The sequence below is a fragment of the Glycine soja genome, chromosome 2 (genome assembly GCF_004193775.1).
Source record: "Glycine soja cultivar W05 chromosome 2, ASM419377v2, whole genome shotgun sequence".
Lineage (NCBI taxonomy): Eukaryota > Viridiplantae > Streptophyta > Magnoliopsida > Fabales > Fabaceae > Glycine > Glycine soja.
The window spans coordinates 477,052-500,171 of record NC_041003.1 but is presented as its reverse complement, the minus strand read 5'-3'; the positions used below and the strand labels follow the sequence as shown (position 1 = coordinate 500,171).

Sequence of the window (23,120 nt, the reverse complement as noted above, 5' to 3'; positions counted from 1 at the left end):
CACAATGCCTTGGTACATCAGGACAACCCCGAGTTAAGCCGAATCAATTGGTGAAAAAAAAACACATGATTCATTTTTGATTAATTCTCTAAAATCACATTCAAATAGCAGTACCATCTAAAATAATATTGAATTAATTTTTCACAAATTTAATTGTAAGTTAAAACAAATTTAAATAATTTTTACATTAAATAAAAGATTTTATGATATTTTATTACTAACTTACTTAGAGCATGAATTAAGTCATTTTGAAATTAATTTTAACAAGAAATAATTCTATAAAATCAAATTTATTCAAAATCAATCAAACACACACTCAATCATGTTTTTAGCTTCATGGACAAAGTATTGGCACGTGAAAGGCGAATTCTAATATGAAGTACTAATATTCCTCCCTCACCCGTGAAGCATTGATTATTACCATTGGATATATTTATAAAATATTCAATGGCTGAGATTAAAGAAGGGTAACTCAGTTAACTGGTTTTTAATTTATTAGATTTTGAATTTTTTATAAAATATTTTTTATTTTATTTGTTCTACTCATCCTTCCTACCACCACTCTTCTGCTACAAAACCTAAATCTGAAGTAGTCAATTTGATCCCAAATTTAAAATTTGTTTCATCATTTTCGCAAGAAACTCAAGAGGATTACTCCCTTTATGAGATATTTTGACAAAGGCTCCTAACTCCAACCATAGTACTGTAAATCATATAGAAAAAAAAACTACCATTAATGGCAACACAGTTTTATCATCCAGAAATATAAACATCAAGCTTGCACTGTATCAAATAAAAAATAATAATTTAAAAATGATTTTATTATATTTTTTCTTCCGGTTATGAACATGTTATTATTAGTGGAAGCCGGTGGCACTAGGACTTGTAGTTTTATATAGTAGAGTATTTTAGAAGGATTCTGCCAGTTGTTGTTCACATGGTTTCTGATCCAACCCCGACAATTGAAACCACCAAAACACACTTGGCAACCCTGCAAGTGTGCTTTTTACCTTTGCCCACAAACATGTATAAAATGTAATCAGTAGTGTGAAAGTTTTTTTTTTTATATAATGAATCTCTTAATATACGAATATTTATTTAAGAAATTAATTCTTCATTTTAACACTAGTTTAAAAAATAAAGTCATCTACCAATGTCATAAAATTCTAAAGAGTACATTTAAATCAAATATACAAGTAAACGTGAATAGTCAAATAAACAGTTAGAATTAGAGTAAATTACAGGAATACTTTCCTAGGGTTTTGTATATTACATAACCATTCCTGTTTTTTTAACTATTAAATTTATCTTTCTTATAGAAGTGTTAGTGTAATATTTAAGAGAACCTCGGTGTACTATTTTTAAACTTAAAAGGAAAATTAACGTAGAAAAAACAAAAAAGGATGAGATTATGTATGATTTGAAAAAAAATAATAATATAATTTTTTTTTAAAAAAAACTCAATTTATATATTTTAATCTTCACCATTTATTATCATATCTAATAATTTGTATTTATTTCTCCGAAAAAAAATGTCTAGTCACTACATTTATCCTATTTATCTATCTGTACAGGGAGCTAATTTTAGAATAAATTAATCAATGAAAAATATATTAAATGCTGTTAGTGCTAAAATCATACACATCCCTCATTTATGTATCTATAATTCTATATATTTTCAATGGATCTGTATCACCAGTTTTCTAGGACGTGGCAATTGGCTTATCATTGGAAGCTGCTTCTATGCTTCTTCTTATAGAAGCAGAAGAGTTACCTAATTACATGGCACAGGGACCCAAACTTGTTCTGAAAGTGATAGTTAGTAATGAAAATATACAATGAGAAAAGTTGAGGCGCTGTGAAAATGCTCAACTAAATTTGGCATGGGATGGGGACCATGGTATTGAAAACAACTTATCAAAAAAAAGCAGATATGAAGAAATCTCACATTTCATTTTGTTACTTTCTTCAGAGTTGTTGAAAGAGATGGGGAGGACAGGGAAATGGCTTAGGAACTTGTTGACAGGGAAGAGATCAGACAGAGAGAAAGAGAAGGAAAAATGTGGTACCAACATGTGTTTGTTGAGTGGCACAAGCACACCAGTTTCAACAACAACAACAACCACCAAGGAGAAAAGAAGGTGGAGTTTCAGGAGATCATCAGCTTCTAGGGAACTCAATCTTGCAGAATTTGGTGTCACTGCTTCTTCAGTCACAGTGCAAAATGATCAAAATGCTGAGAATGATCAAAGGAAGCATGATCCTGATTCCAATGGATTGTCAACAAGATGTGTTGAAGAGGCTGCAGCCATTAAAATTCAATCGGTGTTTCGGTCCTACTTGGTACGTGACATCTGAGGCCGTTTGGTTTTCTGTTTTCGTTTGGTTTTTTCTGTATAGACTTCAAAACACAAGAAACAAAGTGAAAACGAAAAAAAAAATGAAAATAGGAAACATTTTCTCAAACCAAACAGGCTAAAATTGAACTTTTCTTTTATTCAAAAGTATACATGAGTTGGATCCCGGGGGGTTAATATTGGACTTTGTGTGTGTGTGTGTGAGAGACTAATATTTCAATGTTTCTGCAATAGGCAAGAAAGGCACTGTATGCTCTTAGAGGACTAGTGAAGTTGCAGGCACTAGTGAGGGGTCACTTGGTGAGAAAACAGGCCAGGGAGACACTGAGATGCATGCAGGCTTTAGTCATAGCACAATCCAGGGCTCGTGCTCAGAGGGCGCGAATGGTGTCAGACGGAAAACTTGATCAAAAGCTATCACCCAACAGAATAACCACAGAGGAAAACTTCTCCATGCATATGTATAATGTGAGTTCAATAATTAACTGCTGCCAACTACCTACCTTTCAAATTTTGAAATGATGGTTGAAATTTTACAAGGAAATTTTCTGATTTGCTGTGTATATAGAGGATGGGGAAATATCTAAGGAATGAATGATAAGCATTGATCTTTTCAAATTTCAGCCACAGGTAGAAAGAAAATGATAAAATTTCATTTTGAATTAATTGGTGAAGCATTTTGTTAATATGAACTATGAAAACGCACATTATAAATGAAAACATACTTGGCACTATTCAATTCATGCAAGAGACAAGAGAGTTACTTCTTTTGGGTGAATATCCTGCATTGTTGAATTTGAAAGCTAAGACAATTTACTCTGGCCAAAAGAAAAAGAAGAAGAAAAATAACAATAAGTTTTTTCTGTTCATTGAGATATAATGTGGTTTTTTGTTGGTCTAGGAAATGCACAATGGTTTGGAGGAGAATGCCAAGATTGTGGAGATGGCTGTTTGTGAATCCAAAGGTAACTCAAGAGGCAGAAACAGCTCTGTGAATCGCGAACCTTCTGATCATAGATTTTCTGCATATTATTCATCAAACGGTTCATACTCAAAGGAGGAAAACTACAATGCATCACCTGCACCATCAACACTGACAGAATTGAGTCCAAGAGCATGCAGTGGTCATTTTGAGGAGTGTTCCTTCAGCACAGCACAAAGTAGTCCCTATTACTACTCAGAAGTGTCAGGAGTGGATAATACAATTACAAAGGTTCCTTTTGCATTCCCTATACCAGCATACACAGAACCCATGTCCTATGACTACCCTTTATTTCCAAACTACATGGCCAACACAAAATCATCAAGGGCCAAAGCCAGATCACAGAGTGCACCAAAGTCAAGGCCGGATTCGTACGAGAGGCAACCGAGCCGACGAAGAGCTTCAATTGAAGGAAGAAATGTCCCAAAGCCAGTGAGGATGCAGAGGTCATCTTCACATGTTGGTGTCACTGCCCAAAACTACCAATATCCATGCTCAATAAAGCTTGACAGGTCCATAGTCAGTGAGTGTGGCTCCACAAGTACAGTTCTCACAAACACAAACTCTAATTACTGCACATGATCCATGAAGTGAGTACTGCTACTTACCATTTCTCATGTGACACGTTCTCACCATAAAATTGAATGATATTGCAACAAAAAAAAAAAAAAACTCAAAAAATCATGTATAATTGTCATTGAATAAAGGCTAAGTCATGTCACTGAGTTTGGTAATACTATTTGATCTGATAAGGTTTTATTATTGCTTGTTTTGGCCGCAGCCTCTTGGATTTTCCACTACAACAAAGGGTACCCGTTTTGCAGCAAGTCAAAAAATTCAGAGTTACTTCACTTTTTTAGACTTCAAAACATATAACAAACTCTGCATTTACATATTCAGAGTCTTAGCTTGCAAGGGATTTTAATTGAAGTCCAAAACTAGAAGTGATTTCTTATTGTATTTATTGTCTTGTGGACTACACTATGAGAAAACAGTTTAACGGTTTTATCAATGTGTATAATTTTTACAGAGGGATATTTCCTAACAGCAATTATTATATTACAAAGATATAGGCTTCCACGGGTATTATTGGCAATGGCAAAGCTGTAAGATAGTAACATGAGTCATATTAAAATTTGATGAGTAAAATGTAAAAATAAAGAGATGTAGCATTGTTTTTGTATGATAATTTGACTCGGGACTCTTTTGAAATGATAACTTCCCTAGTTCTTGGAAAAAAATACCATAACAAATGGTGTCATTATTTTAGTTCCCCAAAAATGAATAATTATTTAAGTTTAACATCAACATTCCATCAAAAAGTGTACACCAAAATAGATACCATCAAAAAGGCCCGTGCTAGCAACGTATGTATCCAATAGTATTCCTATTGCCTTACGAATATATTACGCTTGACATAGTGATTGACTGCATCAGTTCTGTTTTCAATTCTATAGAGTATCCTTTCAGATGTTTGAGACAATTAACAGATACCTGAAAGAACAAAATGAGAAAAATTACAATAACATGCAATTTAGTTTAAGGGTGAGCAACTAATACCAATTTTTTTCTCCGCAAATTCTCCTACTGCTTTGATTTCCACTGTTGCTCGTAACCAGTAATGTTTTCATTTGATTTCTTGCCATATATAGGCTGGGTAGCTTAGTGAATGTTCTTTTGTTATCACAAGTCAAGAACAAGATCCACTTTTGTTGGGAGCTCATTTAATACCAAATAAATGACACCAAATTGAGTGTTGACTAATATGTTACTAACGTTCCTCCCTTACATCAATCATCATGACCAAATTTTGCACTCAAATTTCATCTTACTTTTCTATTCATTGTTTCCAATTTCATCCAAACATGAACCAAATTGCACGGTAAATTATTATTTTTTTCTTATCCCTCTAATTAATCCTAACTAATCTGGAATCCAACCGAAACATAAATAAAGTATGACTAATAATTGATTCCGTCAAAAATTGAACTCATGCTACAATAATTTAACTTTAATTTCAGCATATTAAGTAGGTGTATCCAATCCCTTGATTGTAGGGCACGTTAGTTAACAATTTATTTATATGGAAAAAATTAGAGGAACTTTTTTTTATCGCTTTATCATATTAAATTACATACACAAGTATTTTTCTGCTCAAATCTTGAATCAACTAAGTGATTATTTTATCCTTCATCGCAATTCATGGTAAAGACCCTATGATCAATTCTCCCTCTTTTCATACTTGCGACTTCTGTACGGACAGCAATAGGGCATAGTAAAATTAGCAATCTATGTTGTTTAAAAGCTTTACTCATATGGGAAAAAGAAGTTGTCGTTTTCTTAACCTTATTGGTTTAAGTTGTTTTACAAAGAATCTGATGTAAAATTTATTTTCTTTTGAAAGAAAGATGTTGATATTGCCTTGCTTAATCTAGTTGTTTTATAAAAAGTTTTAGTATTCATCCATGTTTTCTATCGATGATGTCATGTCTCCTCCACGACGAGTTTGGTTTCAAAAAGTTTCTGAGGTTTGTTTTCAAAGAAAAAAAACTGTTTTTAACGATCTTTTCTTTTGATAGATGTCAAGATTTATTACCCTCTTTTTAAAGTTATGGGAATCTGTTTTAAGAGACACCTGCACCTATTTAGGTAATCTCTTTTAAATTTTATTCTATGTTTTTATCTGTAGGGACTTCTGTTTTGAAGTTCTTGGTTGTTTCTTGAAAATGGATTTGATCTTTTAAAATTAATTTCCCTGAGCAGTAGTACTTTATTTGGCCTTTGCCCTTGTGTTTAAACATGTTTTGCCTTTTGGCTTTTGATTTCAAAATGTTATTGAAGGGTTTGATTAAAAATGTCATTGCTTTTGAAATCTAATAGCTTTAAACGCCATGTGTTTTGTTTAGAAAGCTCTTGATGTTTTATACCTTTACGAGAACCTTTGAAAACTTGTTTTAGTTCTTTTCAAGTGATGGCCTATAGTGTCCTATGGCACTATATTCTTCTATGTTGTCATGTTGTAACTTTCAACTTATATTGTTTTGCTTTCATCTGCTTTTTTTTCATCGCATGAAAGTTTGATGTATAAATTATCTTTGGAGATTTTGGTTTAATCTCATGTTTTAATTAAGTCGAGTTGCACGCGTTTCAAATGAAAATCAAATAGAAGAGTTTTAGTATATTTAGAAATGTTGTTGTAAACTGGTAATTCATCCTGAAACATGTTTTGGAACTTCCTTTGAAAAAGAGGAAAGTGTGTTCTATGTTTTCAAATTTGTTGGGAAAGTGTAAGGTTATTTCTAGTATGTTTTGATCCTTTTATGAAAGACGAAAAATGTGAGCTTTATGTTTTTTTTAGTTTGATGGGAATTTAAGACTTCTTATACTTTTCGAAAACCCTTTTGTTAAATGGAATAGGATTTTTTTAAAAACTAAATGAGTTTTGACATGCTTAAAATGTATTACAAGTTTAGTTGTTCATATTGAAAGGTGTTTTGAAAACCTCCTTTTGGAAATACCTTAAAAGATGTTTTATGATTTTGAACTTGTTAGGGAGGTTCAGTTTCTTTATAAGTGGGTTTTGAACATTTTTTAAAAGAGAAAAATAGATTTAAGTATGTCTTCTTTTGTTGTTGAAGTGTCATGACCAGCACTGTGAATTTGGTTATGTTTAATAGGTGCATGATTTTCGTTATGAGTTGTGAAATTTGAAATTACAGAAAGTTTACTCAGTGTTTTCATAAATCAATTAATCAAATAATTTTTAAATGATTATAACAAGTCTTCCGATTTATCATTTGAGTTATGAACGGATCGTTACATTTATGCTGAGTCAACCGTTTGTTTAAGACTTTAAATTCAATTGTTAAAACAAAGCAACTCAGGGTGTTGAAATGACAAACCCCTTTGAATAACCTATGCATTGCACTACTCTGCAACTTTTGCATTCTGATCATTAGAGAACAAAAAAAAAACTCATTGACTAATTCTAAGTTCGTCCAAACATAGCAGAAAATACAGATAAGATTGTAATGTACATGAACTGTCAGTATAAAATTTTACACAGTTAACCAATAAAAAAACTGATATTATTAAAGTAATTATTGTAAAAATCAATAAATTTACCAAACATAATAATTTGTAATTAATTGCCGTGAAAACAAATTTTACATTTATCAGTGCATACGTTATCTATTCTGCAAACACTAGAGGATACAAAAATAAAGTGTTGACATAAAATGAACATTAACCACCAAATTCAACATTCATATCTGAATCACAAAAAATACAGATAAAATATCTATGGTAACTACTAGAAGTCCAGAATACTTGCATAGAATAAACAAACTAAAGGCCAAAGTATCTAAACCACAAGAACAGAATAGCAAACTCGCAATAATGAAAATCACCAAAGGCAAAAATGTAACTCCTTGATGGCTTGGATAATTTAAAATAATTAAATAAAAATATACGGATCTAACAAAATTATGAAGCACACATCTTTTCTGCCAGCATTTCTCACATTTCAAGAAGACAACAAAACATTGGCACCAAATTGTGTCTATATTTGTTGAACATGCAAATCTTTGTGTGAGCCTGTCATTTTTACCTCATGAAATAAATATACACCAGGTACTAGTAAAGTACACTAAGAACGGGGCTGCTTTTCTTTGAATAACCGGGGAAGAACTTCATGAGCACCAATGTCCAAAACCTCTGGATCCCTGAACATAGCAAACACAAGATAGTTTTAAACTTTGTATCTCTAACCACGGTAGTGTTCACGGTTTACCTAACTTTTTTAAAGCTTAAAAGCTATTTTAAAGTTAAAAATCAGAGCTTTAAATTTAATTTTAAAACTTTTTGGTGATTCTATAATTTTTTAAACTTAAAAGTTACTTTAGAGTTAAAATCTCTTGGATAATTTCTGAGATTATGGGTTTTTAGATCTAGGGTTTTGAAGTAAAGAAGGAAATGGAGAAGTAGATATCAAAAGCTCTCAAGATAAAGCTCCGTTTTTCAAAGTTTCCTTCATTTAAAAAAAGATACATTTTTAAAAGCTCTATTTCTTATAATTTTGTTTGGGTCGACTTCTTTTAAGGAGAAAGGAAGCCTAAGATGTCTGAAGCTCTAACCAAACTAGGAAAAGAAGCTCTACAAAACCAAACTTTGAGCATAAGGAGTGCCTGATGTCACAAGATTAACGTATATAACAGCTAAGTTTTTTCATACCAATAATTCTGCAGAGAAATTGGATTAACAAAACCAACCTATCACCCTAGTGGATACTGGATAGAAAGTAGTAAATAATAAGAAAAGGGAATAAAACTGTTAATAGAAACCATAAATATAAGCATTTCTCCTTGTTTTTCATTTTGATAAAAGAACAATCAATCCTCGCAATATCACCCTCCATAAACTACAAAACTTATATTCAGTAAATAAGTGTTGCGAGTAAAAGTGGGAGAGAAACCTGCACCAGGTCTGTCCCTTTTCATTCGAACTGGGTATAAACCACAACTTTCGCAGGGAAGGTGACTCAAATTGAACAAAGAAACCATCACTCTGGGCATGTTTCCACTTTCTTGATCCTTGGCCCTTCCAGACCTGCAGGCATAGAATGTCATTAATAGATTATGCGGACAGAATGAGTAGAAAAGCAGGCCATCTGAACCACACAATTAAACTTAAAATCAAATGGAATTGAATTTGTAGGCTGATAGTTGCAAATGCACATTGACTGGATTGCTTTTAAATGTTCAAAAGAATAACAGATGAAGGTATGATATTAACCCATCTCTGGCCAAGTAATGCACCAGTAGAGGCCCCAAAAAGAAGAAAAGATCATGTGGAGAGGATAGCTCCAAGACATTCTAAGAGAAACAACTAAAAACAAACCTAGATATAAATGGCCATACAAAAACTTGAATTTTGAAAAAAAAAGAAAAAAATGGCATCATTTGGTCCATGTAGTCAATCCCACCTTGCAGTAACAAGTTTTTTCATTGGTGTATTAACCTGACCAGCCGAAACGGAAGGGGGAACTAGTTTAGGTTGAAAGAATCAAAGGGAGAGGAGAAGGGATGGAAAGGCAACCATAAAGCGCTAATCCCTAGCTAATACCTTCCGTGTTAGTGTGCATGGGAAATTTAAACTATGATGAAATATTATTGAAAATGAAGTAATAACGCAAAATGCAGAAGACAAGATATCTTTGGAAAGGAGAGGGTGGGGACCTTTTTTTTGAGAAAATTACACTCGCTTTCCCTCAGATTAGGACTTATTACACTCACCCCCTCCGTTAAAATGCATTCCTTTTGTACCCGCTAAACGTCTCCGTTATCAGACGATGTTAATTTTTTAGTGAAAGGTCCAAATAAGACTTCTGAAAAGGTGTGCTGATAATTAAATTGCAGTGGAGGTAAAAAAACTTCTCTTTTCCAAACCCTTGACACCTACTCCCTTTCTCCATAACCACTGCTCCACAAAACACCACAGCCCAAACACCAACACCGCCACCCTAAACCACCACCACGCCACCCAACCGGTGCCGCCAACCACACAACCCTGTCACCAACCAAACCACCCGCAACCCAAATACACACCATCAAACACCACCATCACCAACCAAACCACCACCATACCACTGGCACGCCACCCAATCGGCGCTGCCACCAAATCCAGATCTAATCTAATTCAAAATCAAATACAGATTCAAAAACAATTAATAACAGTTAAAAAGATATAAAACGATTTCCGGTTGAGGGTCCAAGTTTTATCGAGTATGCCTTGGTTGTGGGTGTCAAGGAAGGCGTTAGAGGAAGGGAGAGTGTAGTGGGCCTAGATGGTCGGGCCGAGAGGAGGGAGACGACAGCACTCACCGCCGGCAATGAAGACGATGATGCATCCACCACCGTGAGTCTGTCAAAGGTCCACCACACCGTGTCATACATCAACCTCACGACTGTGCCAACTCCTTTCTATTCCAGATGAAGAAGTGGATGGTGAAGGTGCATGGCAAAGGACTTTGGTTTGGATGGGTCTGACGTCACCAAAGACCTCGAGCTCTGCGCAGAGGGTGAGGGGGAAAGGGTAGAGTAGGAGGGAACGCATGGAGGAGGTGGAGAGGTGAGGGGAGGAGTAATAGTGGCATAAGGAGGAGGGAGGGGAAGAGGAAGAGGATCAAAGAGGTTGAGGGAGAGGGCATTTTTGTCCTAAATTTTCATAGAACCAGCATGTGCACAGCATGTGATCGATTCTGGTTAACAGAAGTAACACTGTTACAGTGCATGGGGTGCATGTGTAACTGAATGCAAATCTTAGGGGGGGTTGTGTAGGGATATAACAATATGTGGGTGTGAGTGCAATAAGTCCCAAATACAGGGAAGGCGAGTGTAATTTGCTCTTTTTTTTATTTCTTATACCTATTTTGCCTTTTTAAACCCCACATGCCCTTTATGAGTTACTACCTCATCATTATCATCATTGATGATGATGATCTATTTTATCATCATCAATATAATGAGCTGGTCAGTAACCAAAACACCTTTTCCCAACTGGCCACCAGGTCAGACTTAATAAGTATCTGACAATCTTCTTTTAGTTAAAAAGATCTATGTTATCAAGTACATACTTAAGTGACTATAAGCCATTTGAATGGGGAAACATTCCCCTTCAATCCCTCGTTTACCGTCCCCAAGTGACCATATCTGGAGCATGTAGTGTATAAATTTTTTTTTATGATATCAAGTGCCACTATTTTAACTAAAAGAATGATGCTACAGATCTCTTCCTATTTTCTTTCCACGTAGTGCTACTCCACAAAATCACAACACACTAATGGACATGAAAGCATCTGAATTACCTACCCTCATATTGGGCCCACCTAAACTGATTACTGGATTAATCAGCTTAAACAGTTTTGTACATCCAAATTTCACAATTCACACTCCTTGCACCCTAGGTGAGCAAATATCATTTCTCTTCACTTTCTCAGTTGAAGATGTGATATGCCTCAAAAGTACCCCCAAACCTTGTAATAAAATTTCCAATCTAACTGTGGAATTTCTTAACCATCTACATTTTCTGATGTGGAAGTTTCAACCATCAATGCATTAAGAAATCAAGTTACCTGCGGATAAGCAATGATGTTTTTGGGAGTCACCAAGCAGGCTGCTTTGGAGAAAGACTCCTCAGCATACTGCCTAAGAAATGCAAAGCAGTTGCCATGTGTATGTGGTGATTCAAAGGCCTGGCCAAGAAGATGAGAAAAATAAAAAAGATTAAGACTCAGAATACCATATAGGGAATTTTTTGAGTTGATAATCATATGCAAACAACAAAGCAGCTAAATGAGCATGAATATTAAGCATAAAGTTCATAAAGCAGATATCCAAGAACAAGAAGCAAGGAAACCACAATGATAACTGTACAAAGATTTAACAACAGAATGCATACCTTATCAATATTCACAACTGGGGCATACTTATCGGTGTCTGTCTTTTCCTTATCAAGAAGAAAGTAAACTTTAGCATCCACTGAAGAAGTTTCATGCCATGATTTTACAGCAGTCTCCATAGTCTCAACAAGGAATGAGAACAAATCTTTCAAGCATTCCTCAGACCCATACTTCCCAGACTGTATGGAGGAGATCATTATAAATCCTCACATGAGAAATTTTTAAAATGATGCATGATTATATGGAAAAATGAATTCCTTAAATACCTTATATAAATATCAATAACAAGGAATCAAAAGTTAAAGGAAACAGATAAAATAAATATCTCAGAAACCAAGATACAGAAAGAAGGAAGGAGATATATTTCCAACATTCTTGGTTCATTTTTCAGGTGTTTTTCTGTTTCTGAGGATTGGAATCCTTGTTGTTGATTCAGTTGAATTTGGATGAATAAATGTATTATCCAATTTTGAATGTTTTGATATCCTGCAGCTTATTGTCATATAAATTATTGGCAGCACCAAGGATGTCAAAATTGTAAATCCCATCTTGGTTCAAACATGGAAGATAGAAACATAAAAGGTAAACTCTGAGATCATAACACAAGATAGAAGATCCTATAAGGGGGGACATTAAGTGAGTGTGTGAAGATCTTGGCTTTCTGGTTAAGGACTAGATGTAGCCCTGGGTTTATGAGATGAACTAGTATAAATTATTGTGTGTTCATCATCTTCTCTCTGTGTGCTCTTACTAACACTCATTGGGGACTTGATTTGAGATTTTGTCTTAAAGAAAATCTTATTAAAAAAATCCTTTTCAAGATATCTACTATGAAGATAAACCACTAGTCTGCCTGATCAAATGCTTGTCTAAATGCTGCTTTGCAAAAGGTTTTTTGTCTTGATTGTTTTTATTTGAAATAGTATTAAAGAGGAGAAAAACTTAATTCAATAATCCTTCTAGTGTTTTTCTGCTTTCTTCCTTTTCAATTATTTTACTCTTGATCATTCATTTTGGTTGCTATGTCAAGATTAGCATACACAAACAACCACTTGAAGAGACAAAGATACTACTAATGTTGATGTGAAACCTATGGAAGTTTAACCAACGTTTGTCATCATTCACTTTGATTTCATACTCATGAGGAAGTTTAAAATCAAAAGCTGTTAATTGTTGTTTCTTCCAACATCACCAGTTGGCCCCCTTTTATTGATAAACAAAGAATTTATTAGGAAAAAAAAAGAAAGATATAAAAGTAGAGGTAGAGGATAAGATATCCTCAAGGGAAAAAGGACAACAAAGTAAGAACTTGAAGGGGAGAAGGCCAAAAAAGCAAAGATCATGAATATTGCAACAAAGCATATATTTAGAGTTTATAGTAACCTTGGATTGCTTGGTTATCAAGCTGGATTAGCCATAGCAGTTAACAGCACACAATATTGGGTAGCGTTTCGGCTTCTCACATGTCACGCCCACTACCACACCAGAAATCACTGCTATTTGCAGGTTTTGTGGCAGTGACTGTGAATAGTAACTAAAACCCATTTTTGTCCGCTATTTCTATGTTGTCATACCTGGTTTTAGGAGGATTATTTTATGATTTCTCTCTATTTTCATCTGTGTTGTAATGGTTCTTGAAACCCTTGTTTGAAACTCTTTCCCACAGACACCCACAATCTTCTCTGTTTTGATTCAATCCCTCCAACCCACAGCTTGCCAACATTGTTCAGGCCAAGCCCTGCAACCCATTGCTCTATTTTGCCCTTAATCTGTTCTGCAAGTCCTCAATACCATGACTCAGTTTTCACAACAGGTATTTCTTTCTCATAAAGGTCTTGCCTTTGTCCTCTGCTTGGTGGCGGTGTTGCTCAACCTTTTGTTTTTATTTATTTTCTTGTTTTTGTCTGTCTTTTTGTATCAAGTTTACTACTTTACTTTAAGCCATAAATGCTTTACTTATTTGATTCCTTGACTTTCACTATCAATGATTTGTGTATTTAGCATAAGACTAAGACTTTTAAATACTAATTATGAATATGTCTCAAATTCTGGATAATTTAAAAAAAAAAATTGAGCATTTATTTTAGCACTTTTATAAGTGTAATCTAAAATATTTAATTTGTACTTAAAATCTTCATAATAGTGGCCCTACGCACTATCCCACCATGGCAGTTTTAGGGTCGGCCATTCTGCACTGTTATTTGGGATTGATAACTATGAGGTTAGCCTACATAAGGATAGCTATGCACTGAATTTCATACTTTTGACTCAATTTAAGAATATACATCATTCATTTTTTTTATCAGCAAAAATAGATATTTATATATATAAAAGAGAGTACCAGAGGTACTGTAATACATAAACTTATGTTTCTCCTTCCTTGTGTACTTGTCCCCCCTTTCTACTGTATTTCTCCCTCCTTTTTGTGTCTCTCCATGAATACCATATTCCCTTCTCTTTCTCCCTTACCCTTTCCTCATCATATCATAATTAATGCAAAAGAAAATCCAAAAAAGCACATACTTGTTGAGCAATCCTAGAAATAGAATGAGAATACATGTATACTAACCATTTCAGTTTTGAATGTATCTAAATGTTTGGCCATGTCAACATTGGATCTCATATTCTCCACTTCTTGAGCTCGCTTGCTATCTTTCACCAGTTGGTTTATCTTCTTTATCTTTTTTGATACTTCTTGACTTTGTGGGTTATACTGCAATGCTATCTGAAAGGAAGCTAAAGCCTACAAAGTACATACAAATATTCACGCAAGCAGACACAGTAGGATAAAAATCCCAAAACATAACAGAGTAAATAGCTTCCAATCAAATCTAAGCAAAAGGCTATTATATTCATACATCATCATATCGTTTCATAGCCTCCAATATGCTTCCCTTCCTGAAATATCCCTGGAAGTGTATTCAAGCAGCATTACAGAAAATTGTATTACAAGGGTTCAAACACTCAAATATTAATAGATAAACATTTACCTTTTCCCATTGGGGTTTTAATTTGATTGTCATCTCTGCATCATCTAGAGCTTTATTAAGCTTATCCAATTGCAGTAGTGCTGCAGCACGATTACTGACAAACAATGAACAAACAGAAACTACATCAAGACAAGATGATTATACATTGAGTGCAAGTAGCATATCTCACATGTGAAAGCATTGATCCAAACTACTTAATTTGCATAAAAAAGAACAAGTTAGTAACTTCTAAGTGACACACAATACATTTCTAGAATGACCTACCTTGGTAATTATTTCTAGCAATGTGTCATCCAACATTAGATAAGATCAGAAGCCCAATTGAAGTGTATGACATTGACAATTAACAAATACAGATATCAAACAAAAATTAAGCATAAAAATGGATACCATGAAATATTTAACCATTCAAAGATACCACCATATCCTGAGCGCTCTATCATGATAAGCATCTACAGAATTATTTTCTCAGTAGCCAATAGTCTGAATTCTGAATTACTGTCACTGTTTCAGTGTTCAAAACTTTAAATGCAGTAACAGAAACTATATATGCATGCCAGGATATTTTTGCAATGTGTTCTATTTACAAGCTTAGCCGCTTAGTTCATGCACTATCGCTAGTTATCAATTTACTTTTCCAACAACCAGTATTAGAGCTCGCTGGTATGCTCGGATGGGAGGCATGTGGACTTCCAGAAACAAAAATTTAAACTTTTACTTCCTTCCACTATCTCTTCAATTCAAAATTCAAACTTTTCTCTTCTCACTTGCTTTCTCTCCACCATATCAAAAAGACCATAAAGTTCAGTATATTCCAGTCTACTAATCTACACGGCTTCACACTTAGCAGAAACAAACTTGATAAAAAGGGAATCTTTTTTCCTATTTAAGTGCTCCAGTTTAAGCCTCAAGCGTTACATCGATCTAACTCCAACCCAAACAACACACATGACAATGCCAAACTTTCACTAAAAAAAACTCCAGTTCTGAAACTCTGATCATAAGCTGGCAATCACTGAAAAACCCAACTAAATTAAAATAATAACGATAAGGAAAACAAAGAAGATTCCCTTTTGTGATTTAGTTTTCAGAACAAAGACACAAAACAAACAAGAGAGAAAACAGAAAAGCAGAATGCAGAAGCAAAATTTGAAACCCACCAACTGAAAGAAGTGAATAATGACACCCAAATGAAAAAAAGATGAAAATTTTGAAGAAAAAAGGGGTACCTATAGAGGGTAGGGTTAGAAGGGTCTAGCTTGATGGCTTGAGTGTAGAGTGCAGCAGCTTTGAGATACTTTCCTGACTTGAAAAACTCGTTGCCCTGATCCTTCAGAGACATCTCCGAACCTGAACCTTCTTTCGTCTCTGCCATCGATGATTCTTTTTCGTTCTAACCTTCAAATATCTGATTCTGCTTCCTAAATGATGTCTGTACTCTGTAGGGCTTACCACTAAGATGTTTGTTCCTTCCAAAACCTTTTGCTTCAGTTCTGGATGATTTTATTTCATAAAATATTTTAAAAAAAAGGTTAAATTAGTGTATCAACTACTATTTGACAAAAATTTTAAGCTAAAGATTTAATTTAACTTTAAATTTGTAAAGCACTAACACTTACCTTTAAATTTTAAGCTAAAGACTTAATATGCTTCAGGATAAAAAATATAATTTTATCTTTGAATTTTTAAGAAATACGATAAATTTATTTTATTGCTAATTTTTTTCCGCTAAGTCAGTAAGTTTACGTGATATCGTTAAACCTATTTTTTCATTAAAAAAATTGTTGTGTGATGCTAACGGGAGAACTAAAACGTCATATGAAACAAGACAAATTTTAGGATGGGAAAGTAGATCAACTTACTCACTATGGGAAACAAATTAAGGGCCAGTCGATTAGTTCAAATTTAAATCAATGGTTAAATATTTTTAAAAGAAAATTATGAGTTAAATATATTTTAATCTTTTAAATTTAGATAATTATTTTTTTAGTCCTTTAAAATAGAATTTATTTTTATTAGTTACTCAAACTTTTAAAAAATTATTTTTAATCACTCTTTTCATGATTTATGACGATTTATCACCATCAAAAATAGTTTTTAACTTAATTTCTTTAAAAATAATTTATGACATTTTAAAATAGACTAAATATGTAAAAATTATGACATTTCTACATTTGTTTTTTTATTATTCTCTTTTAAAACCAATAGAATATGTAAAAAGTGATAATCAAATCATTCGAGTCAAATATTTTAACGATTTAAGAACAATAAAAATTAATTTTCAAAAAAAATAATAGTTAAAAATCGTTACAAATTGTGAAACCATCAACATATTGAATAAAGATAGACTAAAAATATTTTTTTTCAAAAAAAATGAGGGGTTAATAAAAATAAATTATTTTTTAAGGGCAAAAAAAATTACCCAAATTTAGAGTACTAAAAGCATATTTAAGTTTTTTTTTATTTTCTCTTTCTTATGATATATCCTTTTATTTTTTTTCTCTCTTCCTCATTTTTTCCTCTCCTTCTGCGCTCCTATGTCAAGGACCACAATGGCGACGCCACTATGGTAGTTCAAGGAGTCACGTTGTCCTTATGAAGGAGGTAGTGTATGCATGGTAGAAAGGGAAGATAGAAAGTCGAAAATAGAAGTTAAAAGAAAAGAGTGTGGCCGTCGAAAATCGCTTCTGATGGTGGCGAACGATGACGCTTACGTTGCTCTGAATAACCGTCACACCAGAACTACACCAGACAAGAGCATAGCAATTTTCGATGGGTCAAATCGGGTAAGGCACTTGTGGAATTAAACACGAGTGCCCTTTTTACAATGCATCAACTTCAAACCTTTGGTTCCATGTATCTCCACCTTTGAGAAATTTTACATGAACCCTTCCTAATTGATTCAATTTTCTTCCTTTATTATTTGTTTATGTATTACATAAAGACTTAAAGAGAGATAAATTTGTTCATTGTTGTTGGACACCAAAAGGTGGAGAAGATGAAGTGGGTAAGGGAGACGACGATCAATGATTCTCATAGATTAGTTCGTCAAGATTTTGGCGCCAAATCAATTCATCTCATTCTACACCGATGTGGTTATCTGTTTGTATACATGGCGTCACACTAGTCCATCCTTGTCAACTATCACTGCTTTCGTCACCATGATCGTCATTGTTGCGGCCACCATTATGACCATCCTTGCAGCCACTATCGTAATTGTTGTCACTACCCTGAATCGTTATTTTTGCCACCATCATGATCATCCTTGTAACCACTATCCTAATTATTGTCGTCACCCCATCATCAATCGCCACTACCTTCATTGTTATGATTGTCGTTGTCGTTATTGTTGTCATAGATGTCGATGGTGGTAACAGTGATAATGATGAAGGTGATGAAGGTAGTGACGGTGGTGATAAATTAACGATAATTGAAATATTTTAGGATTATGATTTGTTTGGTAATCTTTTATAAATTTAATGGTTATGTTATATATTAATTTGAATTTTTGAATATTTTTACATAATAAAGTGAGATAAGAAAAACACATGATTATTATTAATTGTTTTTATGTTTTTACGTAATAAAGTGTTACACTAATTATTAGATGTTGATTCTAATATAATCTAACGCTTATGATGTAACCACTAAAAAAAGCAGACGAGTCCTCCTCCTTGGTTTCACATTGAGCCTCTTGGTTCTGCGCACACACAGAAAATAAATAAGACTTTGCGACAGTTACCTCCTTTGCCCTGTGCTTGCAGAATATTAGGAAAGCAGCTATTAGCAATCGACAATTGCTACTTACAGGTGTATAACTAAATTAGCTTGGCATTTATATTATTAAAATAATTAATAATAAAAACATTGACGGATTTTAATTAATTCATCGTATACCACTTCAACATCCCTTTTCAAACATAACTCAATTTGTGAAATCGCAACATTAGATGATTTTTTATTCAAATTGATGAACAACCATCCTTTTCAGTGTATTTGTGTAATTCAAAGAGGGTTTTAGATTTAAGAGGCACATGTTTTGGGATCACGTATCTCAGTTTAGTCGTCATTGCAGCAAGTACAACAGTGGTTCATTAGTTAGAGGCTGCCACAGAGCCTTATTTATTTTCCATCTGTGCATAGGAGGCTTAACGGAAATCAAATATTTTATTGCATAACACAAAAAGTGAGATAAGAAAAATGAATATAATATTTTAGTCCTTATAAATTTGATTTAATTTGAAGTGAATTAATTTATAAATTAAATCTCATTTGTTTAGGATTTGCCCTAAGAATATAGGATTTGGGAAACACTAATTGGCCTAGTGCTAAGGGGTCTAGCTAATTTGCAAAATGTTATAGGTTCTAAGAGAAATAGTTTTATATTTGAAACACCTTTTAAAATGGATGAAATATTTTGTTATAATTATTTTAATTTTTTTTATCATAATTGAATATGACATATGGATAAATAATCAATTAGTATAACTAAACTTACCAATTAAAATAATTAAAACTTAAATCAAATCAGTGAAATCACGTCTACTCAAATTCAACCAAATTTAAGTGAATTTCTAAATATACACGATTTCAATAAAAAAAATTCAAAAATTAAATCAATTTCTATTTCTAAGCATTCTAAAAAAATATATAATTTTTTTTTTGTCAACCATAATAATTTTACTTGATTCATACATTATTATTATTATCGAGTAGAGAATACCTGTGGATTAATAATTATTTATTTATTTAATGGATTCCTAAATTAGTGACTCCAAACATCCCATAACATATTGTACTTTTCAGCTGGCAAAACATTTTGTGGAATCTTTACGATTTTTCATACCCTATATATAAGAAAGAGCATTAATTTTTATTCTTTTTTCCATCTTTTGCAATTATGGATAAACTTAACTGGTATTGGGAAATCATCTACACCATTAGATACTTTAAATATGAAAATTTTAATAATATATATACAAGAGAAGAAAGGAAATATATAATATAAATGAGATTATGATATAAAAATCAAACTTGACTTTTTGGGTCAACTCATAATATTACTTAATCCAGAATAAAAAAACTAATAGTTGAGATATTTTAAACTTAACTAATTAGAACATTTGGTCAAGTATCGAGCTTTTTTACAAACTTGAGATTACATTTTGGGAAGCTCACATTTTTACCTTAATGATTTTTCTTTAATTTTCCACACAATCCACTAATACAGTTTAGGTAGATATAAAAAATCAAAACTTATATTTGACAAAATAAATTAAAAAGTTAACTGAAAGTTAAAAAATTAATTAGTAGTTAAAAATTATTAAGTTAACTTATTAAATCATATATGAAAACTAGTTATTGAAATAACTTAAAACTATAAAATGATAAAATAAACATATTTATATAATATTTTATATAAATTTTAATTTTATTATATAAATATATTTTGAGATATTATAGTTTTAGTTTTTGAATTAATTTTAAATTCTTGTAATTTTTTAATTGTTAGGCAAATTATTTTCATTACATCTTTAGTTTCAATTATTTTTTTTCCATATTAGATATTCTACTATTAATCTTATATTGTATCTTAAATCATTTCAATTAAGTTTAAAATAAAGTAAAAAAATACATTTAAATAGACATTACAATTTGATTATGTTAATTAGCATAATAGTTAAAAAAAGTGTCTAATATAAAATTATTAAAAAAAATCTAATATTATCATTATCAATTTATTGAAGTAAAATGTTAAAATAATAAATTAAATATTACAAATAGTACAATGAATAAAATAATAAAATCTTATTTTACTTAAAAATGGTAATAAATAAATTTAATAAATATTTTAAGGATAAATATGGAATAAAAAATAAAAAACTAAAAGCTAACATTTTAAAACAATGTTATTTCAAGTATTGAATCAAAAAGATTAAAAGCTACACAAATAAGTTTATTAACCGAATAGTTAAACAAGTTTTTCAACTAGTAATTAATAAAAATAAAGTTAAAAACTAATTAAAATAACTTATCGGACATAATCAAAATCATATAACAATAAATACTTTTTTATTTCCCTTTCCATCATTAGTCTTTGCAATGCACATATTATTACATGTAATAATGTAATATTGATATATAGAATGCCATAAATATTTTTCTTAACATACTAATTTGTTGTCAATTCCATACATACCAAATCTTTAGGTTTTTACAATATCTTGAATAAGATTACTTATAAAGAAAGTGCATGCATGGAAAAAAAATCATATATGTAATCAACATCATTATGTGAAAATTAATCCAAAACATATTTACATTATAATATATAAGCTATACCCCCCCCCCCCCCTCTCCCAACACACACAAACATATGATTGATATGAAGTAATCAATAAGTGTTTTCAAGCTAGGACTAGTTTTGCCTCACACCTTTTTGACCTAATTGTTCTAAATTCCTTTTCCATTTCTTTGTGCAACACCACCATGGCCAACAACTTTTATAACAATGCACAATTCTCTAAACTTTATAACAGCCCAGACCCAAAAGGATGCAAGTTGTGCAACCAAGTTTTCACCAACACTCAGGCCCTTCTAACCAGTGGCGGAGCCAGAAAAATTATAAAGCCTGGGCAAAAATTTAAAGATATTTGGGCCAGAGAGAGTGGATCCGTTTCACTCTCGCAACTAAGCTTGCATGCTTTCCGCTTGTATGGATCCGTTTCACTCTCGCAACTCTGGAGGCACTCGTGGTGACTCGGCGGCTTCACCTGTAATGAGACAGAAACTGATGCTAGAAAAACAATTCCCAGCAACAGCAACGGCAACAAAGGAAACCGCGCTATCATTGTAGCAGCAATTGCTTAAAATATTGTTAAGCTACGTACTCGAATAATGTTGCGCTCGCTCTTGTGTGATGATGAAAACACGGTGTGAGATTAGAGCTATATATATATATATAGTTACAGAAGAGAAAAAGCGACTTTGGTTAACTTGCATGAAAATTTGGCCACAGGATGGGCATGCAGAGTGACGTGTGTTGAATTGTTGAACAAAATTGGGGTGGTTGAAAAGAATACGGGTCTTATTTTAGTTATTTATTTAGGGTTGGTTCGCATTGGACTCGTGGGATGAGGTTATGAGCGATTTGAGCGGCAAGGTGGACACATTGGTGAATACGTGTTGTTGTGCATGGCATTTGGGGTCCAGTCCTTTTAGTTTTAGATATATACGTACGGATGCGGCGATCTTGAACAGTTTTTTTTTTTTTTACCAGGCCAGAGCCTGGGCAATTGCCCAGGGTAGCCGGGCCTTAAAACCGCCCATGCTTCTAACCCATGTTGAGTCTCACATGGCACAAGAAAAGGATGTAGTTAGAAGGCTTAATTCATCACCACCTCAACATGTCAATTCTCAAATACAATTGGGTTCACATCAATTCCCACCACCACCTACGATGGATGATATCGGGATTTTCCAATCACAATCACAACTTATGGGGATGTCTCAACCAATTAGTAGAAACCCATTTTTCAATTCTAACCAAATTGGTTCATCATCATCATCATCATCAATGCCAATCAGGAAAATGCAAGTTCTACCACATGCTTTTCCTTATGTTGGGAATATTAATGGTGATGGCTTTAAGGCATTTATCTCAAATTTGGAGAAACCCATCAAGAAGATTGATTTCATTGATTTGGTTAACGTGGATGATGACAACAACTCAGACGTGGAAGTAATGGATTTGGATCTAAAGCTCTAGAAGCTCAATTTACCTTTAAATCGTAAGGTTTTTAAAATTATGGTGTTAGGTTTTATTGATTCAAGTTTTTAAGTTATGGGTCATGATGTATTACAAATCTATTTCGTTTATTTTATTTTATTCATTAGAGTCAAGGGTATGTGATGCAGACAAAGAAGAAAAAGAAGGGGAAAGGGTGTAATGCTTGTTTTTGTTGTGTACTATGTTATTGAAAAACTTATTAAATTATCATAATTAATTTTGTTTAATGTTTCTTTTTTAATAAATAATAAGTCTTTATACAATCATGTTGAGATATTGTTATTTAAAATAAAATTTTATTAATTTTAGTTTTAAAAATTATTTTTTAATATGTAATTTGTTCATCACTTTGTCATATGTTTGACGATTCGGTGTTGGACAGTAAAAAGTATTTTTCTTATTTTATTTTTATAAACACATCACATTGTTGTTTTTTTAATATGTGCTGTTAGCATGACCCACACCTAAAATAATAAAGTTACTTATCATAATGTTTTAATGAGACAAGTAACCAATTTTCTTTTTGAAAAAAGTAAGAACATGA

General features: G+C 32.6%; 2 protein-coding genes across 2 annotated transcripts; one reads left to right on the top strand and one right to left on the bottom strand.

The window, feature by feature from the left end:
• The first annotated feature begins 1,703 nt into the window (after positions 1-1,703).
• LOC114377661 (protein IQ-DOMAIN 14-like) lies at positions 1,704-4,407 on the top strand. The gene is made up of 4 exons (XM_028336289.1): positions 1,704-2,343; positions 2,592-2,825; positions 3,259-3,929; positions 4,121-4,407. Exons 1-3 carry the CDS (start codon positions 1,987-1,989, stop codon positions 3,919-3,921), a joined length of 1,254 nt encoding a protein of 417 aa, XP_028192090.1. The 5' UTR covers positions 1,704-1,986; the 3' UTR covers positions 3,922-3,929; positions 4,121-4,407.
• Positions 4,408-7,567: 3,160 nt separating this feature from the next.
• Positions 7,568-16,277, bottom strand: LOC114377655 (U-box domain-containing protein 70-like). Its single transcript, XM_028336277.1, has 8 exons — positions 16,017-16,277; positions 14,788-14,881; positions 14,656-14,706; positions 14,367-14,540; positions 11,797-11,976; positions 11,471-11,590; positions 8,813-8,946; positions 7,568-8,063 (listed from the first exon to the last, which is right to left on the bottom strand). The coding sequence occupies exons 1-8, from the start codon at positions 16,160-16,162 to the stop codon at positions 7,988-7,990; spliced, it is 975 nt and encodes a 324-aa protein (XP_028192078.1). The 5' UTR covers positions 16,163-16,277; the 3' UTR covers positions 7,568-7,987.
• Between the last annotated feature and the right edge of the window lie 6,843 nt (positions 16,278-23,120).